This window comes from Rhineura floridana, chromosome 2 (genome assembly GCF_030035675.1).
Source record: "Rhineura floridana isolate rRhiFlo1 chromosome 2, rRhiFlo1.hap2, whole genome shotgun sequence".
Lineage (NCBI taxonomy): Eukaryota > Metazoa > Chordata > Lepidosauria > Squamata > Rhineuridae > Rhineura > Rhineura floridana.
This window is the reverse complement of record NC_084481.1, coordinates 191,183,226-191,204,964: the sequence shown is the minus strand read 5'-3', so window position 1 is coordinate 191,204,964 and position 21,739 is coordinate 191,183,226. Positions and strand designations below refer to the sequence as shown.

The 21,739-nt window shown below is 40.6% G+C and overlaps 1 protein-coding gene and 1 pseudogene across 4 annotated transcripts in view; both read right to left on the bottom strand.

The window, feature by feature from the left end:
- YLPM1 (YLP motif containing 1) overlaps positions 1-21,739 on the bottom strand; it is an 82,027-nt gene that overhangs the window by 12,853 nt on the left and 47,435 nt on the right. For 3 of the 4 annotated variants that reach the window (XM_061611743.1, XM_061611744.1, XM_061611746.1), the window contains 8 exons: positions 21,328-21,482; positions 20,366-20,428; positions 18,740-18,859; positions 14,578-14,754; positions 13,357-13,440; positions 12,852-12,935; positions 12,232-12,315; positions 4,641-4,692 (listed from right to left, as the gene is read on the bottom strand). In XM_061611743.1, the coding sequence (XP_061467727.1) occupies positions 4,641-4,692; positions 12,232-12,315; positions 12,852-12,935; positions 13,357-13,440; positions 14,578-14,754; positions 18,740-18,859; positions 20,366-20,428; positions 21,328-21,482 (819 nt within the window). The remainder of the gene's footprint in view (positions 1-4,640; positions 4,693-12,231; positions 12,316-12,851; positions 12,936-13,356; positions 13,441-14,577; positions 14,755-18,739; positions 18,860-20,365; positions 20,429-21,327; positions 21,483-21,739) is intronic. The other variant, XM_061611745.1, reaches the window with a different exon arrangement.
- Positions 14,980-15,088, bottom strand: LOC133378552 (5S ribosomal RNA; annotated as a pseudogene).

The following is a 21,739-nucleotide window of genomic DNA, read 5'->3' as shown; positions in this document are numbered from 1 at the left end:
TCAATATTTAAAATAAATAAATGCCTCAAATACCTAAAATCCCTGGAAGTCAAAAGTACAAAGAAGGGAACAGAGTACTTTATTAGCATGCTGTCAACAAAAGGTCTAAGACTGATGCTGGAAAGCAGTACTAACGGTTTAATTCACTGTGTAACACAGAAACTGAAAAGTATGGAAGTTCCTTTATGTTGACACATGTAGCATTGTTCAGCATTATGTATACATTAGAACCTTGATTATTGACAGGGATGTTTTCCAGCAAAAAGGTGCTAATAAAATTAATTTCAATGGTCAACCTAGCTTCCTTCTGAATAACGAATCGTTTAGATATCGTTTAGATAGTTTGGTAGACAGTGCTGGGAAGGAGTCAGTGGTCGTGGTGCACGTTGGCACCAACGACATGGAGAAATGCAGCCGTGAGGTCCTGGAAGCAAAATTTAGGTTGCTAGGTAGGATGCTGAAAGCCAGGACCTCCAAGGTGGCTTTCTCTGAAATGCTACCGGTTCCACGCGCAGGACCAGCCAGACAGGCCCAGCTTCGCAGTCTCAATGCGTGGATGAGATGATGGTGTCGGGTGGAAGGGTTCGGATTTGTTAGGCACTGGGGAACATTTTGGGACAAGCCGGGCCTGTACAAAAGGGACGGGCTCCACTTGAACCAGAATGGAACCAGACTGCTGGCACTTAAAATTAAAAAGGTGGCAGAGCAGCTGTTAAACTGACTGAGGGGGGAAACCCGACAGGAGCTGAGAAAGGTCCGGTTCGGAATAAACCTCCCCCCTGGGATAAAAACCAAAGAAATGATGAAATTTTAAAAGGGGTAGGCCTAGAAGTAGGCATTGTGAGAGCAGGGGCACAGGATATAAATTCAGAAGAGCAAAATTACCACAGGCCTAACCACAAGTGCCAAAGACACTTGAAGAGAGACACTGCTTACAAGTGCCTGTACGCTAATGCTAGGAGCCTGCGAACCAAGATGGGAGAACTGGACTGCTTGGTCTTAGAGGAGAGCATTGATATAGTGAGCATAACGGAGACCTGGTGGAATGGAGAAAACCAGTGGGATACGGTTATCCCTGGATATAAACTATATCGGAAGGACAGGGAAGGACGTATTGGTGGTGGAGTCGCTCTATACGTGAAAGAAGGCATTGAATCCAGCAAGCTCGAAACCCCAAAAGAGGCAGACTCCTCCACAGAATCGTTGTGGGTGGTGATACCATGCCCCAGGAGGGACTTAATACTGGGAACGATCTATCGTCCCCCTGATCAAAATGCTCAGGGAGACCTTGAGATGAGATATGAAATTGAGGAAGCATCCAAACTAGGAAAGGTGGTAGTAATGGGTGACTTCAACTACCCGGACATAGATTGGCTGCATATGTGTTCCAGTCATGACAAAGAAGCAAAGTTTCTAGATATTCTAAATGACTGTTCCCTAGACCAGTTGGTCATGGAACCGACCAGAGGGACGGCAACCCTGGACTTAATCCTCAGTGGGGACTGGGACCTGGTGCAAGATGTAAGTGTTGTTGAACCGATTGGGAGCAGTGACCACAGTGCTATTAAATTAAACATACATGTAACTGGCCAATTGCCAAGAAAATCCAACACAGTCACATTTGACTTCAAAAGAGGAAACTTCACAAAAATGAGGGGATTGGTAAAAAGAAAGCTGAAAAACAAAGTCCAGAGGGTCACATCACTCGAAAATGCTTGGAAGTTGTTTAAAAACACTATATTAGAAGCTCAACTGGAGTGCATACCGCAGATCAGAAAAGGTACCGCAAGGGCCAAGAAGATGCCAGCATGGTTAACGAGCAAAGTCAAGGAAGCTCTTAGAGGCAAAAAGTCTTCCTTCAGAAAGTGGAAGTCTTGTCCGAATGAAGAAAATAAAAAAGAACACAAACTCTGGCAAAAGAAATGCAAGAAGACAATAAGGGATGCTAAAAAAGAATTTGAGGAGCACATTGCTAAGAACATAAAAACCAACAACAAAAAATTCTATAAATACATTCAAAGCAGGAGACCATCTAGGGAGACAATTGGACCCTTGGATGATAAGGGAGTCAAAGGTGTACTAAAGAACGATAAGGAGATTGCAGAGAAGCTAAATGAATTCTTTGCATCTGTCTTCACAGTGGAAGATATAGGGCAGATCCCTGAACGTGAACTAACATTTGCAGGAAGGGATTCTGAGGAACTAAGACAAATAGTGGTAACGAGAGAGGAAGTTCTAAGCTTAATGGACAATATAAAAACTGACAAATCACCGGGCCCGGATGGCATCCACCCGAGAGTTCTCAAAGAACTCAAATGTGAAATTGCTGATCTGCTAACTAAAATATGTAACTTGTCCCTTGGGTCCTCCTCCGTGCCTGAGGACTGGAAAGTGGCAAATGTAACGCCAATCTTCAAAAAGGGATCCAGAGGGGATCCCGGAAATTACAGGCCAGTTAGCTTAACTTCTGTCCCTGGAAAACTGGTAGAAAGTATTATTAAAGCTAGATTAACTAAGCACATAGAAGAACAAGCCTTGCTGAAACAGAGCCAGCATGGCTTCTGCAAGGGAAAGTCCTGTCTCAGTAACCTATTAGAATTCTTTGAGAGTGTCAACAAGCAAGACTTTCAAAAAGCGTTTGACAAGGTACCTCACCAAAGGCTTCTGAGGAAGCTTAGCAGTCATGGAATAAGAGGAGAGGTCCTCTTGTGGATAAGGAATTGGTTAAGAAGCAGAAAGCAGAGAGTAGGAATAAACGGACAGTTCTCCCAATGGAGGGCTGTAGAAAGTGGAGTCCCTCAAGGATCGGTATTGGGACCTGTACTTTTCAACTTGTTCATTAATGACCTAGAATTAGGAGTGAGCAGTGAAGTGGCCAAGTTTGCTGATGACACTAAATTGTTCAGGGTTGTTAAAACAAAAAGGGATTGCGAAGAGCTCCAAAAAGACCTCTCCAAACTGAGTGAATGGGCAGAAAAATGGCAAATGCAATTCAATATAAACAAGTGTAAAATTATGCATATTGGAGCAAACAATCTTCATTTCACATATACGCTCATGGGGTCTGAACTGGCGGTGACCAACCAGGAGAGAGACCTCGGGGTTGTAGTGGACAGCACGATGAAAATGTTGACCCAGTGTGCGGCAGCTGTGAAAAAGGCAAATTCCATGCTAGCGATAATTAGGAAAGGTATTGAAAATAAAACGGCCGATATCATAATGCCGTTGTATAAATCTATGGTGTGGCCGCATTTGGAATACTGTGTACAGTTCTGGTCGCCTCATCTCAAAAAGGATATTATAGAGTTGGAAAAGGTTCAGAAGAGGGCAACCAGAATGATCAAGGGGATGGAGCGACTCCCTTACGAGGAAAGGTTGCAGCATTTGGGGCTTTTTAGCTTAGAGAAAAGGCGGGTCAGAGGAGACATGATAGAAGTGTATAAAATTATGCATGGCATTGAGAAAGTGGATAGAGAAAAGTTCTTCTCCCTCTCTCATAATACTAGAACTCGTGGACATTCAAAGAAGCTGAATGTTGGAAGATTCAGGACAGACAAAAGGAAGTACTTCTTTACTCAGCGCATAGTTAAACTATGGAATTTGCTCCCACAAGATGCAGTAATGGCCACCAGCTTGGACGGCTTTAAAAGAAGATTAGACAAATTCATGGAGGACAGGGCTATCAATGGCTACTAGCCATGATGGCTGTGCTCTGCCACCCTAGTCAGAGGCAGCATGCTTCTGAAAACCAGTTGCCGGAAGCCTCAGGAGGGGAGTGTTCTTGCACTCGGGTCCTGCTTGCGGGCTTCCCCCAGGCACCTGGTTGGCCACTGTGAGAATAGGATGCTGGACTAGATGGGCCACTGGCCTGATCCAGCAGGCTCTTCTTATGTTCTTATGTTCTTAAGGCCTATTTCTATGAATTCTATGAAACAAAGGTTCCACTTCTACAAGGTTTTTCAGTGAATCGTTTTTTCTCAGTGATTTGATTGGTTATATCCAGGTTGAAAAGTAGAAAGCACATACTTAGACTGGTCAATTACATGACTGCATTACAGCAATGGTATCTAAGGAAAACAATAAGCTATTAAGGAAGATGGCTGAAAGGAAATGGAAGACAGAAACAAGATGAAGCATGATCTTTTTGCTCTGAGAAAAACTGAGATTCAATACAATTAAAGGATGACGTGTCACTTAGTGATGTCACAACATCATCTTTCCAGGAACAAAAGCCTTGTGGTCACTTGTTTTCCCCAACAGTGCCCAAACAAGGCATAATTGCTGAATGTACAAAAAATAACCAGAGTTATAAATGCACTATACACAAAAATACAGTGCAAAGAAGAATATAAACTGATTCTATTGTCCTCAGGATTTCAGCAGGAAACAATAATACAACTCATCTGAATGCTTCATAAAAGTAACTGCATCACGCAAACCACACAAAGAGCTACAAGTTAAAGGATTCCATTATTTATACCTTGGCAACTGCAAAAGATAAGCATGCATTACACTGCTCAAAGATACCTGTATTTTCAGAAATGTCAAAGTTAATTCATATCAGTTTGCCTTAGGCAAGTAATCAGAACAGGAAACTACAGATGTGCAAATACTTTCATCAAAAAAAATGAAATACCCACCTAGTTTTGCTTCAGAAGTATCCATCTCCCATTTGCTTTTCGGAATGTAACCCTAAATCATATACAGAGAGAAGCTCGAAGGATTAGAGAGAGAGATAAGATACACATCACACATTTTAATCTGCAAAAGCTTTACAATGCGAACATTTCCTTGAGGCAAACTCAATTTGAACTGTGAAAGGAGAGAATGGTTTTTAGAATGCAACTTACTGCAAAATTTCATATTCACTTTATGTCCAGTACAAGAATATAACTCTCAGTAAATACAAGACCCTTAAATCAGTTTATAGCAACACTAGAAATATTCAACACATATTTCTCAATGTGGCATCATCAGAGTTCACACTGCCCAGAAAGCAGACTTTCAGTACAATAGCCAAGATTCAAAGAGACTCATGCACATCAGGGCTCCACAAGTTTCCCCTTCCAACTATAACTCCATGTACTGCATTATTATGGCCTAATATTCAGGAATAGTAGGAAGGAGGCTTCAGAGGTTCCAGGGTAAAAATAAGAGCTTTAGCCACTGCAATTTGCATTCTGCCTAGAGTATTTCCCACAAATGTAGGTTCAAATTATTATTTTTTCTGAAGTAGGTATCTTCTTCAATACTATGGATTTCTGTAATTCCTGTTTGGACTACATGATGCATTTGTGTTAAGGAAATAAATTAATAAGCATATAAGAGAGGTATGAATGAACATACATTCACATGCAGTGTGAATCCAGTTTTATTTGTTTGACTAGTTTTAAATTATATTTTATATACAAGAGTAAATCCATATGCTCAGCTTCAGTTTTAAGACGGGGGAATCATATATTTAAGTTGTCTAGTGATAATGCCGAGTGTAACGTGTGAACACATAAGTCTGGTTTCGATCCAACAGAGCATGTCTGAAGAAGCAGGACTCCATGAGTAACTTGCTTTTTGAAAAAGAAGAAATCCCTCCGATCAGCAAACAGGACTGAATCCAGCTCCTGTTCCTCCTGAACAGCTGATGGAAGTATTTCAGTTTTGTAAAGATGATGTATATGCAGCCCTGGCTGCTGGATTGGAAAGTGATACTGAGACAGCAAGAAATCTTTGTGCACAAGACTCCCCATTCAGCTAGGGGCGCACATTTAAGGTAACTTAACTGGACCAAAGTGAAAGATTTAATAACAAAAGTACAACCCTAACAGAACTTACACATTTGTTTGTTAAAGCTTTATGTGAACAGAACTACTGTTTCAATTGAATTTAATTAACATTTAACATCTTCCAGGTAAGAAACAACTGTTGGTTGGCAGATTACCTGATCTAGTAGATATACAGTTTGCTTTGGATATACTCTGCGTTCTCTTTGAAGAATCAGGTTTGCAGCTTCAAGAATGCTCCTTGATCCAGTATTGGTTTTCAAGGTTGTGACTAAGAGTGTTTTCTACCAATTTAGACTGGTATACTAGGTGTTTCCTCTCCTTGAAAATTTGCACCTGGCCACAGCCATTTATGCCCCCCACTTCATTACTGTAATGTGATCCACATGGGATTGCCCTTGAAAAATGTCTGAAGACTTTCACTAGTGCAAAATGCCTGCAGGAACTAGCCAGTCAGAGCATGCTATTCCAAGTATTGGCTGATCTGCACTGTCAGTCTCTAGATTCAATTCAAGGCACTTGTTCTTACCTTTAAAGCCCTACACATCTTGGGACCTAGGTAACTTATAGGCTGTTTTCTCCAGCAACTACCCCCTCAAGTTCAACATTTGAGGACCTACCCCATGCACCCCTGATGACCGAAGTTTGGCAGCTGCACACCAGGAACAGGATATTTTTTAATACTGGTGCCAGCTCTATGGAATGCTCTGCCAAGCAAGGCCCACCTGGCCCCAACTGTATGCCTTCAGATGCTGGTTAAAAACCTGGCTCTTTAGGAAAAGCTTTGGAGCCAGGTGATTCTGTTTTCTCTGTTCTTTTTTCATGAGTGTGTTCTTCTGTAGGTCATCGTTGGTTTCTGAATTTCCACTGAAACGCCTATTTGTGTATTTTTGTTCTGCCACTGTGTACTTGTGTTTTGGTTTTTATTGTGTACTTTTTATTGCCGATGTTGTTAGTGTCTGAATTATTTATATAATAAAACAGGATATAAATATTTTAAATAAATAAACACTGTAAACTCTTATCAGCAATTTAGTCCATATAAGTCAAATTAATGTTTTTTGAATTTTGTTAAGTACACTTATTTTCCTCATTTTAGATTTCAGGAGCTTGCATCTTTTGCCTTCATGAGAATGTATTCATTTGAACTAAGCTCCTTAGATCAAACCACGCTACATTTTATTAAAATGGAAAGCAAATGCTGGAGGCTGAAATCAAGAGTGAAAAAAGGCAGGGGAGGGGAGCTTAACTCTTTCCTCCCCTAATAGCCCCATGGTTGCTTTTCCCACCCTTCCTAAATACACCCCAGTTGTTGCTTTTCATCCGAAAAAGAAGTCTAGGTAAGTTTACACAGAACTTTGTGTAATGTGTAATTTGGCCTGTTAAAGAATTGGCATAACACCAATGGAATAATTTTGACTTCAAGAATGAAAAGCCAAGAATGTCTCAAATTAGCACAATATTCGTATGTATTTAGAAAATGTTTTAGTCACTGATAAATTTCTTCAAATTATTTTCAACAGTGTTGAACCTTATCTGTGAGTTCCACTTACAACATGGGGCTTCCTCTACTTCACCTTCCCATTGCAACCCTTTGCACTCTCTGAAAAAGAGCTTCTGAGGGTTTGGGGAACACTCTAGAATGGCATGGAATATAGCATGGAGGGCTGCAATGGGAAGGGAGAACTGGTTAAAATATGTAATATCTTCCCTTGTGTTAAGTAAAAGTGCCTTTTGCTTGGCACCTTTTGATCCAAACCATTGTCATAGTAATTTCAGTGGGATTTCCTGGTAAGACAAGACTCAAGTCACTACCCTATGTAGTCTGCTTTAGAAGCTTATGACCAGGCCTCAGGCATTATGGTGACAAAAGAACAATCTTATAAAGCAAAACTCATCTTTTATGAGAGATGGAACAGCATAGTAGAAGCTATGCCTAGTAAAAATGTCTCCATAACATGAGGAGAGGCTCTGTAACACAGAGCCCAAGGTTTCAAAACCGTAACATGCGGAAGCGGTACCAGGAACCAGTTCTCATAAGACGCTTACTATGTTCCATAACATGCTCATGCACTCATATGTTCTGCTTGTGGACGTTCCAGAGACAACTGGTTGGCCACTGAGGAAATAGAATGTTAAGACTAGATAGGCCTCTGATCTGATCCAGCAGGTCTCTTACATTCTTAGCACCCTAAATGAAACCTACCAAAATTAGGAGACAGATTATGAAATCCTTCTTTCCAATGCCTGGTTAACTGCTATTCCTAAGGGAAGGTCCAAAGGACTGGTGACCCTCCTTTACCAAACTCATAAGCATAAATCTTAGGCTAGCAAGTTTTGGTATTTGTCCATCCATCTGACGTTTGAAGATCTTCATGACCACCTCCAGACTGGTCCTTTCTGTTCACCACTGTGTCAGCAGAAGACAATGCCCAGAAAACTCCACCACGTGCATTGATGAGTCCATATATATGAATTGTCCTCCATTAGTTTAACAGTAATAACCACATTTGTGTGGGTTTTTAATAGCTGCTCTCCTTTGGCTCAATTGTTGTTTCTGGTGAACAACCAGAAGGGCATTAGTGGGAAACAGGGCATACTCCTGTCCTGAGGGAGGCAACATCCTCTTAGATCTGTAAAAGATCTATTTATTTTCCCAGTCTGCCTGATGGTGCTGGATGTGAAACAGTGAACCCAGTGGTTATATGAGAGGAACAGATTTTGAGCATCTGAAGTTCTTACATCTTCTGAAATAACTTCTGAGTACTCTACAAATGTCAAGTCAAAGCCATTGCTTCTCCCTAGTGCTTAGGCTCGAAGTATATCATCCAAACATGTTGCCATGCATATATATTTAGAGTTCTAAGCTTCCCCTCAAAAAGGAAGTTTATCCAATAGCCTGATTTGGTACAAAGTCTTAGTAATGAAATTAAAAACTACAACAAATACTAGTAACTTATAATGATGAAGTACCACAAATTAAAATAGTTGAATCTAGAGTGCAGAAACTTTCCTGTGTCCTCACATAATTCATAATGGATCCCCCCAAAATACGTAATAAGAATTACATATTCACTATGAATTTTATGCACTCATTTCATATTATGAAAAAGTTATAATCCTGTTTGGGTTCTGTAAAAAATGAGAATTTAAAATAAAACTTAGTCAAATACATTACTATAAATGTTATATCCTTTCCAATTTTTAAAAAAATGTAAGATACAAGACTTTCCAACTAGAAACACATCACAAGCAAGCTTCTGAAAAAGGCTCTTGCCCCAATGTACTGGGGAAGAGTTAGAAATTCTGAATATATATGCACTGTGAAGCACTTTTGATTATATCAAATCTTAAATGTACCTACTCTATTGCTGCACACTGCCCTGAAGTTTGTGTCATGGCAGTATATAAATATTTTTATGAATAAGTAAAGTAAAATAAAATAAAGTATCACTCTTTTGAGATGTGGATTTATATCTTGTTGTAGGATGAACCTCCAGTATCTTTGTTACATGCTTACTAGGTTCTCCAGACTTTTGTTCTGCAGAAACATCAAAATGTCTGCAGAATATATCTTTGTTGCACCACGAGTTTAACCCTGTGAAATGCCTTTCATGTTTCTTTGTGTTGGTGGGTGCTTTGAGAGATATAAAGATGTGACCGTTCTCTGAGAGTGTGCAGGAGCCCTTCAGTAAATATTGGATTAATCCCCATCACCTGGAGATAGGCAGGGATAATGTGATGAAAGCAAGAGCGTAGCAGTCAAGCCTCATGTCTGGCCTCCAGTTCCTTCCCCTGCCCTGTGTCTGCATGTTACTTTCTGTTGGTGGATACTTTGAGAGATCAAAATGCAACCCATCACAGCTGGGTCATCTCTATTTATCTCCAGCTACTATTGCCCAACTTCAAGGCAGATGAGTACAGCCAAATGAATTTCAGATGCTGGATGAGAGCCTTAGCCAGTAGTTCTCAATTGACTGTTTGGGGCTCATCCAAAGTGACATATATGAAATCAGAGAAATATGGTCTCCACAGCCAACATGAAGAGCCATAATCACCTCATCTCTGACTGCCCAAATTATTGTCACCAAAAGGCAGAATATTTTCACAAAAGAGCAGAAATATGTAACAGAGTCCAAAGAGGCTAGTTGGCAGCATCCACCTGGGCTTTCCAGTATCTTTGATAACTGTTTGCTTTTGTATTGGCCATAGCAACTCATTTCATTTTCAGAAACACATCAATTATTTTCTGACATGCTTCTGAACACACCACCATTCTTCTTGACCAATCCATCTATGAATCTTAGGAATCATCGGTAAGCTATAGGACTCAAACATGGTCAAAATCAATCGATGCATGACATTTTGTCTTCTTCAGGCACCTCAATTCAGAACTGGTTTAGAAACCTGAAGTCCAGAAAGTGTTCAGGCACTATTATTTTGAAACTTGGAAGGGGAGGGGGAAGAATTACAGTACGGAACTTCTTTGATGACTCCCATGTCTCAGAAATATGTAATGGCATCAAGACCTTTCTGTTCTTCATTTTGCTTGACCCATTTGGAAAAGATAGGACAAATCTGTCTCATGGCACAATACACACAACACAGCTGTTCTCGCTCAAGGACATCTTAGCTGGCGATTGTGGACTCGTATGTGATAGAAGAGCTGTAGTGACAACGCACTACTCACTGGTAGGAGCTTGTGCCAGGCTGTTATCTGCTTTCTTCCTGACATTGGTGCTGCCTTAGACAGAAGAGTCTATCAATTTATTTGGCTGACAGTTTCTTGACCCAGCAAGCTTTGGTCTTCTAGCCTCCCTGAGGCTGTTAAGAGATCAATCCCAACTCATTTAGAGCAAAGGGAAGGACAACATACCTTTGGCTATGAGCCTTGTGTTCCAGTGTTTTAGCCGTATGTTTCTTCATAAAACCACACTGGCCAACATGGAACATGCAAAAATCTATCCAACTCCACCGTAGTAAGCTTATGCAGGTCCTCCCACAAGCCTGTGACCAGTCTCAGTGAAGATTTTTCCTGTCTTCAAGTATCTCATTCCCATCTTTAGGAGCTTCAACCTTAGCCAATAGGTTTGACATGTACGCCCCTGGTACAAACATTCAGTGCTACCACAGTCTTTTACAGCACATTTTACAGCAGAGATTGCAAGAGATCGTATCCCTTGCTGGGTTCTTTGCTTCTGCCATCTTAAAGAATCTGAGAGAATCATGCACTTGAACAGGAATAACATGGGGACAACTCCCAGATCTCTTTGGGATTGTTCTTACCATTTGGATTCCAGTTGATCTGGAATTGGTCCCTGTGCCCTGAGACCATGCCCTAATGTGCCTGTGGAATATCCTATCTCTTCCCACAAAGTAGAAATCTGTCTTTTACCAAAAATGGCTACCACACCAAAAGCATTCTCCAAGTCAGGCAGGGGACCAGAAACAATAAAAAGATGATGTCTGTGGAACTATCCAACCCTTCCTCACCAAGGTGCCAATGGAGTGTGAAGGTGCTCAGATGAGTATAGCAATCCAAGAAGGGATAGGCAATATTGTGTGCTGGCATATCCAAATGTGGTACCTTATACTTGCCTTCAAGAGGAAAGACAATGAAAGACAATTATCACTATCCCTTGCTCAGTCATCTGTGACTATGCTAACATCAGCTTTGCGTCTGCACCAGAGCTCCATTCAGAAGGCAGAACTGAAACTAGAATCTTCTCTTATAGGAGTGTCGTGTTTATGAGCTCTGATTTATGAAGTTGGAGAATGAATTGGCTCTTTGCTGAGTGCTCTCTTAACAGCTGAAGAAGAATGAAGCTTTCTACCAAAAGTCTTTGAAGACTAAAATCCTATGCATACTTTCCTAGGAGTAAGCCCATTGTACATAGTGTGGGCTGCGTCTGAAGCACAGGATTGTACTCTAAAAGGTATTTCTAATCGCTAGAAAAAGCTTCGTTAAGAACAATTCTTACTAAAACTGCAAATTGAAAAATAATTTGTCTCTTTCTACATTCAATGTTTCAAAACAAATTTCTTCATCCATGTTAGAAAACATTTCAAACCTGACCTCTTCCAAGGCACTGAGCTGCAGTTCTTTGAGTTCCCAGCTTAAATTATAACTTCTACTAACAGAACATGTAATAAGAGCTTTAACCAGATTCAACTAAAGATGACTCTAGTACTAAGATTTCTAAAATTGCTATGAAATTCTTAAAATAGTATACATATCTCATATTGTATACATATCCAGTTATTGCTAAGAAATAGTATACAACAGTATACATATCCAGTTTTTGCTAAGAAATTCTTAAAATATACATATCTCATATTGTTGGAAATGGCAGCAGCCAGGGAAAGGGGATTTGGATTTTAGTGATGACAGAATCACTGTTCGGCACTGTAAGAAGAGAAATATGTTGATAGGGCTGGTTGATGTGTTTCCTACCAGTTCACTCTCTTCTTCCTCTGCATCTTTCTTATTCTCTTCTTTCTGGTCTTCAATGTTTGCATCAAAATCCTCCATCTCCACCTAAGACAACACACAATTTGAAAACTAAGCTTTACCTGTTCGTGAGACATGTTGCAGCATTAACTTTGAGCTCAAACAAGAGACACAAAAATGTTTTTTAGGGATTCAAAGATATTGATATACTATACAGGTAACATTTCTCTTTCTACAAAGCTGTTCTGCGTTTCTTCTTTTATTTCCCAACTGAGAAATGGATGAAAAATTTGAAACTTCTTTTTCTCTTTCATACACATTATTTAATACCGATGAAATTTACATTATGATACTTTTATCTTCATACATACTTTGTTTTAAAGCAACTCAAATGTACACATGTTTTCTTACAGTGGCAGACAACATAAAAAAGGCTTGAGCAGATGAATATCTTCAGGTACCTGTTTATACCTATACTAAGTGTAGAAATGTGTGTTTGTATCTAAAGTATACTCAGGATAAGCACAAAGCTCTTTAGGATCCAAAGTTACCGGCCCATATAATTACAGGAACCTCTTTCAGAAATAATGTATATGGATAAGTTAGCTTCTTGCAAACCTCACCTCTTCAATAGCAGCATCCTGTAGCAAAGAACGAATGTCTAAACGTATCATATGACGGGGTGCTGTCTCCCAGTGATCAGCCATCTGAAAACAGGAAACGGGAGCTGAAGCAGTTTCTACAACATAATATTTATTCTGAAGAAAAATATTGTCTTTGGCCAGGAATGTAACCATTCCCTGAGTACAGCTGGATTAGAATTTTGATGTAAGAGACAAATCTAACCCAAATTGTTAAAAAGAATGCCTGCAAAATGCTGGTAATGGCTTAATTATTACACTGCATGTATTGTAACAGCAATAGGCGCTTTCAAATCAGAACAGGGCCTAATGATGACAAGAGGGGTAAAGAATACTTTGGCTACTGAAATAAATACAACAAATGTAGGATCATCAAACATAGGACTTTAAAAAAAGTCAGGTTTGCTTTTCTCCCAACAGTGAATAATTCCTGTAGCTCTGAGAACATATTAGTGATCTCTGTGCCTCCATAACTTTATGCAGTTACCTTATTAATTTCCTTGAGCTTGCGCCCATGGACATTTCTCTTGCAACAAGTCTGGTTGTCTGCAGTAATTTCAGCTACATAGACCTAGAATGCAGGGGGGGGGGAAATAGAATGTGCTCAAAAATATTTCATCCATGTCTTAAGAAGAATTTTCCAAAGTAAGCTTGACGGATTATGGAGAAGTAGTGCATGCACATTTAAATGGAGGAGACAAGGCTAAAAGAAGGCATGATCAGTGTCAGGATTCATTGGACAAACTGGAATTTCTCTTCATCCTCATGCTCCTCTGTCATTTCATGGATTTTATGCCTCTTTTCTAATGATGCTTTTGAAGTGGTTAACAATAAAAGCGACAACAAACATCACAGAATAAAATCACATTATAAAACAAACAATGGCAAGAACAAAACAATTCTCCGGTAAACCACAGCATCTACATCAAGGAGTAGTTCAGTTCTAGCAAGTCAACGCTCAACAGAACAGAAGAGCTTTTCGTCAGCTTTCATGGAAGGTAGAAAGGAAGACAAAAATATGGGCCACTGTTGACAGGGAATTCCACAACTAGCCATCACTCTGGGGCAGTATTGTCTTCTCTGGGTTCCAGCATGGCTTCCCTTTCTCCCCACCCCTCACCAATCTGTTCATTCTTTCTATCATGGCCTGGCTATATATGCTTCCAAGTCAGACCTGGATCTTTGTCTGGGAAACAAGCTAGTTTAGAATTTGCCCTTAAATTTCACTAACCCTGCCTCTAGCCTGTATCTTATCCTCATCTGCTGCCTCAGTGCATCCTAGGCCCTTGGATGAATATCTCCGTTTCAAGTGAGGTCATTAAGAGAAACATAAGAAGCTGCTTTACATCAAAGCAGACAATTAATCCACCTAGCCAAGAAGTGTCTGCACTGACTGGTAGCAGCTTGCCAGGGTTTCAGACAAGAGCCTTTTCCCAGCCCTATTTGCTGATACCAGGGACTGAGCCTGAAATTTTCTGGATGCTGATGCTATTCTCTGCCACTGAGTTCCAGTCCTTTGGTAATACCAAAAGTCTGGAGCCAGCACCTATAAAGCCTCCTTGATGGTACTGTCTTCATACCTGGCAGATATCTAAACTTGGCTCTGCCTTGACTGCCAATGACCCACTATTAATGCTTATGGTTCAAAGGCAGGGAAAATCTGTTTTAGAGGCGCTAATGGTCACAGAGATTATCCAAGAACGCTTACCTCAAAACCTTTTGTTTTTGCAGCACTCCAGAACTGCTCAAAGTGGCGTACTCGGTCATTGATGGCATCAAGGATGATAAAGGGAAAAAATCCATCATCCAAAGTCTTTTTGAAGGTTTTGAATAAGCTGGCACGGTAGATCTCTTCCATATCAGCTTCATATTCATATTCCAAAACCTGCTCCAGAAAAAGAGGTTAGCCCAAAGAAGAACAAGCCTTCTTTCTAAAAGCTGAAATTCAGCTACTGCAAACACATATGGTGCTAACTTAACAGCAATATACAGCACTGTATCCCTTCAAGTCGATTACGACTTATGGCGACCCTATGAATCTTTTTGGATACATTCAAAGGGTTTTCATGGTAAGAGGTATTCAGAGGTGGTTTATCATTGCCTTCCTCTAAACCTACAGCACCCAGTATTCCCAGGCAGTCTCCCATCCAAGTACTAACCAGGCCTGACCCTGCTTAGCTTCTGAGATCGGGCGTGTTTAGGGTAGTATGGCCGTAGGCAACAGAAATATAAATTAATATGCTAGAAAGTCATACGGTTCAAGAGGATTACATGAAAAGGTGAGAGTCTGAGTATCATTTGCATACTGATGGCACCTAACTCCAACATTCGAGATAATCTCTCCCACTAATTTCATGTAGGTGTCGAACAACATGGAGGAAAAGGTAGAACCTTGTGGAAATGAATGGCATAACTGCTGGTGAGCAGAACAGGAGGTCTACAGCACCACATTCTGGAATCTGCCCAGCAGATGGTAGTAGGAGCACTGGATTATTATGTCCCTGATCTCCATTGCAGAGAGATGATCCTGAAGACTGTCATGTCCAATGATACCAAAAACTGTTGGCAGGCCCAGGAAAATCAACTCCCCTGCCACTTTCCCAGTGTAGATAATTCAGCAGGATGACTAAAACAATTTTAGTCCAAATAATTGTCTGGAAGTCATAGTGAATGGATTAAAAAAAATCAGTATCTTCCAGGAATGCCTGGAGCTGGGCCAGCATCACATGCTCCAACACTCTGCCCAAAACGATAAGATTTAACACTGGCTGATAGTTGCAGACATCCAAGCTGGATTTAGAAAGGGAAGAGGCACCAGAGATCATATCACAAACATACGTTGGATAATGGAACGGAGCAAGGAATTTCAGAAGAAAATCACCCTATGCTTTATAGACTACAACAAAGCCTTTGATTGTGTAGATCATGAAAAACTATGGAATGCTTTAAAAGAAATGGGGGTGCCACACCATCTGATTGTCCTGATGCGCAACCTATACTCTGCACAAGAGGCTATTGTAAGGACAGAATATGGAGAAACTGATTGGTTCCCCATCGGAACAGGGGTGTATTTTATCACCCTATTTGTTTAATCTGTACGCAGAACATATCATACGGAAAGCAGGATTGGACCAAGATGAAGGAGGTGTGAAAATTGGAGGGAGAAACATCAATAATTTAAGATATGCAGACGATACCATACTCTTAGCAGAAACCAGTAATGATTTGAAACGAACGCTGATGAAAGTTCAAGAGGAAAGCACAAAAGCAGGACTGCAGCTGAACGTCAAGAAGACTAAAGTAATGACAACAGAAGATTTATGTAACTTTACAGTTGACAATGAGGACCCTGAACTTGTCAAAGATTAACAATACCTCGGCACAGTCATTAACCAAAATGGAGACAATAGTCAAGAAATCAGAAGAAGGCTAGGACTGGGTAGGGTAGCTATGAGAGAACTAGAAAAGGTCCTCAAATGCAATGATGTATCACTGAACACCAAAGTCAGGATCATTCAGACCATGGTATTCCCGAACTCTATGTATGGATGGGAAAGTTGGACAGTGAAAAAGGCAGATAAGAGAAAAATCAACTCATTTGAAATGTGGTGTTGGAAGAGAGCTTTGCGGATACCATGGACTGTGAAAAAGACAAATAATTGGGTGTTAGAAGAAATTAAACCAGAACTGTCAGTAGAAGCTAAAATGATGAAACTGTGTTATCATACTTTGGACATATAATGAGAAGACATGATTCACTAGAAAAGACAATAATGCTGGGAAAAACAGCAGGGAGTAGAAAAAGAGGAAGGCCAAACAAGAGATGGATTGATTCCATAAAAGAAGCAACAGACCTGAACTTACAAGATCTGAACAGGGTGGTTCATGAAGGATGCTCTTGGAGGTCGCTGATTCATAGGGTCGCCATAAGTCGTAATCGACTTGAAGGCACATAACAACAACAATGATAGTTGCAAAAATGTTAGGGTGTAAGGAAGATTTCTTCAAGTGGGGCCTCACAATAGACACTGTCAAGGTGGCTAGGTTAATCCACTCTTTCGGTAAAGTAACTACTACCTCCTCAATCCAACTAGCTGTATCTTGGCTTGGTATTTTCAGCCAAGTGGCGCAAGAAGCAAGCATACTGGTAATAACATCTGTAAATGCTCATCATGTTTTCGAACTGCAATTCAACCAAGCAATTAAGACAACTTTGCTTCCATTAAAGCCACCAAGTGGTTTCAAGAAGGCTCTAGCCTAAGTTCAGTCAGATTTATTCTATATTCTATATATATATTCTATAGATAGATAGATATAGATATATACACACACACGTAATTGTGATTAACAAAACAGAGGTTTTTATTGTAATACCAAAACGTTTTGGCTTCTACCTTTATCAGCTGCTAACATACAAATACTATTACCAAGGTGGCAGTTATAGAGCTTTGAGGGGCTTCATTTGCAGAAGCTGGTACTGTCCTCCAGGTTCAGGCCATGTGGTGCCAATGTGTCCACAGAGTATATCCAAAAGTTCTCCCTTTTAGTCAATGCTGCTGGATCTGTTGGCATCTCTATAGCTGTTATAGAAAAGTCCAACAGGCTGTGACCCTCAATGTTGAAATGTTTTGCAACTGGTTGCTCCACTTTTTTGGTTAAGATTGCCGATTTGTGGTTTCTGGAGCATGTGTGTAGGTCAGTTGTGGTTTTTCCTACGTACTGGATATGACATCCTGGTCTTTTGCATTCGATGACAAAGATTATATTGCAGGACCTGCAGGTGATGTTCTGTTTGATGTAAGATATCCTGCCTGTCCTAGTACTTGTAAAAGTAGCTGTCTCGAGGTACACACAGGTGATACAGCATTTGGAGTGACAAGGATGAGACCCAGGATTGGTGATAGGTGGCTTAAGCACAGCTCTCACTAACAGTCTGTGCAAATTAGGAGGCTGGTGAAATGCTACAACAGGAGGCCTGCTGATGGCTCTAGCAAAATGTTCAGAGTTTGCCAGCAATGGGTAGCTCTCCCTGATTGCTCAGTGATAGTTAGGAGATGCTGGATGGATAAATATATTTATTTATTATTTGATTTATATCCCACCCTTCCTCCCAGCAGGAGCCCAGGGCGGCAAAATATATTATTGCCATGAGCTCACTGGAAAACCAGGGAGCTGATCTGGTTCTCATCTCCAATATCAGCAACTGTATTCAGATTCCAAGCCATCAGCAGGTTCCAGAGAGCATACAGGAAGCCAACAGGAATATCAGTCATATCAGCAGGAAAATCCCTCAGAGTCATCCAAATCCCATTTAGGCACTGAGACTGACCAACTGAACTGGCATCTCATCACTGTAGACAATGGAAAATGCCAAAAGACTAAACCCTACCAAATAATGCGAACACTGCTGTTGACACCTTCCCTGCTCCCAGATCATCATCACTCAGTCCACACAAGAAAACCAAATAAAGTGTACGTCCTGCCACATATTTAAGGCTCAGAATACCCTAGGATAGTCCCATAGTTGTGGTGATCATAAATGCTACTGCAGTGGTTCATACCTTATGGAGAAGAAGTCAATTGCAACAGGTTGGATCCAGACTTACATGTTGGAGGAAGTCCCATTAAAAACCCCAACATCCTCTAAAAATCTGCTCCAGAGGACTGGGGGAACTTCTGGGGGAACTTCTGAAGCAGCATGAGAAGCAACATAGAGAGTTACAGGGGAAAGGGAAAATCACCAAAAATCACCTTCCCCCTTCCTCTAGGGGGAGAGTCTGTTGAATCTCAGTGCCTCCCATGAATGCAGATGGGACTCTTTAAATCTACCCCAAGGACTTAATCAAGAACAAAAACATGCATAAGAGTACCTTCTTTTTAATTCTTTTCTTTGTATCTGGGTCTCTCTCTTCTTTCTCTATTTCAGTAATAAAATAGTCATCCAGGCTGAGTACTCTGGGCGCAGCTCCTCCACATTCAACTTCCTTATCCTGGGAAGGAAACATGAAGGAAAACAGCTTGTGTTTCTGGTGCAAATGCTTCATCTTGGAACATACAGAGCCTCAGCTAGAACCCCCTCACAGTTAGTAGGAGAGCACTCTATTTTCACATTTTCATTTCAGTCAACCCAGTTGCTATATACTATAGTAATAGAAAAGGGCACCCAAGGTACTTGAGTAAATAACATGCAGTATGGCTTTGAATCCAAAATCTGCTTCCTATAAGGAGAGTAGAGATAAATGAACAGTTCTCCCAATGGAGGGATGTAGAAAGTGGAGTCCCCCAAGGAATGGTAATGGGACTTGTGCTTTTAAACTTGTTCATAAATGATCTAGAGTTAGGGGTGTGCAGTGAGGTGGTCATGTTTGCTGATGATACTGAATTGTTCCGGGTTGTTAAAACAAAAAGGGATTGCAAAGAGCTCCAAAAGGAGCTCTCCAAACTGACGGACTGGATGGTAAAATGGCAAATGCGATTCAATGTAAACAAGTGTAAAGTTATGCATGTCAGAGCAAAAACTCTTAATTTCACATATACGCTCATGGGGAATGAACTGGCAGTCACTGATCAGGAATGAGACCTTGGAGTTGTAGTCAGTAACTCAATGAAGATGTTGACCTAGCACGCAGGGGCTGTGAAAAAGGCAAAATCCATGCTAGGAATCATTAGGAAAGGTATTGAAAGCAAAACTGCTGATATCATAATGCCGTTAGATAAATCTATGGTGCAGCTCCATTTGGAATACCATGTACAGTTCTGGTCACCTCACCTCAAAAGGATACTGTAGTGCTGGAAAAGGTTCAGAAAAGGCCAACTGAAAAGATCAAGGGGATGGAATAACTCCCCTATGAGGAAAGGCTGCAGCATTTGGTGCTTTTTAGTTTACAGAGAAGGCTAGTAAGAGGTGGCATGATAGAAGTGTATAAAATTATGCATGGCATGGAGAAAGTGGATAGAGAAAAGTTTTTCTCCCTCACTCATAACACTAGCACCTATGGACATCCAATGAAGCTGAATGTTGGAAGATTCAGGACACACAAAAGAAAATACTTCTTTACACAGTACATATGGAATGTGCTCCAACAAGAGGCAGCAATGGCCACCAATATGGATGGATTTAAAAGAGAATTCAACTAATTCATGGACAAAAAGGCTATCAATGGCTACTAGCTATGATGGCTACACTCCACCTCCATAGGCAGAGGCAGTATGCTTCCAAATACCAGTTGATGGAAACCACAGAAGGGGAGCATGCATTTTGCACTCAGGTCCTGCTTGTGGGTTTCCCATGAGCAACTGGTTGGCCACTGTGAGAACAGGATACTGGATTAGCCTGATCCAGCAGACTCTTATGTTCCTATGTATAAAAACCATTTCCTTTTGTGCTCTGAATGGATAAAGAAAGAAAACTGTGCATACAGGGACCAAAATGCAACCGAGTTCTACTCTTCAGCACAGATTAAGGACATAAAGAAAGCTGCTGGTTATCCACTCACCCTGATGAGCTTAGCAACATGAGTCTTTCCACTGCCTGGCAGTCCTCTCATAATAATGACAATCTAAAACAAAGAGAACATAAATGAAAGACCAGACACCTACTGAGCTGAATAATGAGTATAGAGCAGACAAAATAATTTTCAGCATACGAACAGGCAAGGTCAACTCCTTGTAAACCCTTGAATAAGGACTCACAAAATGAAACCAACTCTGCAGCTTTACCATGGTAACTGCAGACCAGATTTCTATTTTAACTTGGCATAACACCTCAAAACCCCTGTATCAATCTTAACCCTGTGAAAAGAGAGTCCAATTTCAGTAGCTCAAGTAATACTATTTAAGAAAATTATGGAAAACTATTTAGAATGTATATAGTTCTGGGTGCTTAAGTTCAGCCACTTCCCCAGACTTAGGAAGTGATAGAGCCATTAGCACAAGAGAAAGGGTGAAATTCACAAGCAGGTTTGAGTTGAATCCTATTCATCCTTGAGGGCAAAGAATGCAAAATCCAGCAACTTCATTTTTCATTCACAGGCAGCTGCTAAAAAAAAGCTGTGACATTACATTTTGCAACCGCAGAAAGAATCACCACCTTTAGCAGTGTGTGGGATGGGAAGGGCATATGCTAGACCAGCCATCTATTTCCCTTGCTTGCCAATCAGCCATGGTAGCCGCTATGCGAGGCCTACTTTCACCATCACACCACCTACACAGGTAGCAAACAAGGGGAGGGGGAATTAGGCTGAGTGCAGAAGCTGCACTTGGAGAGCAGAACTGCACCCAAATTTATTAAATAGCTTCACAGACTTCTAATCTGTTTTCTTTTTTGAGATTCACAGAATAGCTATACTTTGGAAGGCATGGGAATCTGCTTTGGAAGATTATACATTACATAAACATTCGCTGAAGTACTTATTTCTCATGCATTTTGTTGTCTTAAGAAAACATTCACAATACTCACCCTCTCTGGTCTGCTCTCCCTTCCAGGGGGCTTCAGTATGTCATCCACGTTTTTGGACTCAGGTTTCCTCTCTACACGTGGAGCAGGTGGTGGTTGTCGGGGTAATGATGGGGCAGATATGGGCATTCTATCTTCAGGGTAATTTCTTCTGTCACCTTAACATGAGGTTCACACAAGAAGAAAAGCATTCAATAAAAATCTGCACTGATTGAAGAGACCATTTGTTCCCAAGAGATTTCCATTTCTGCTTCCAATATGTTTCGCTGGCAATTTACTTATGAATCTGTACATTTCATTAATTAATTTTAAAAGTTTATAAACTACAAAAGAACCACCAAAAGATGGCAAAGTGCAATAAAAACAAGAATGAAATGAAGAATCTTTTCCCTTCAAGCCTTTTGAGTAAACATGC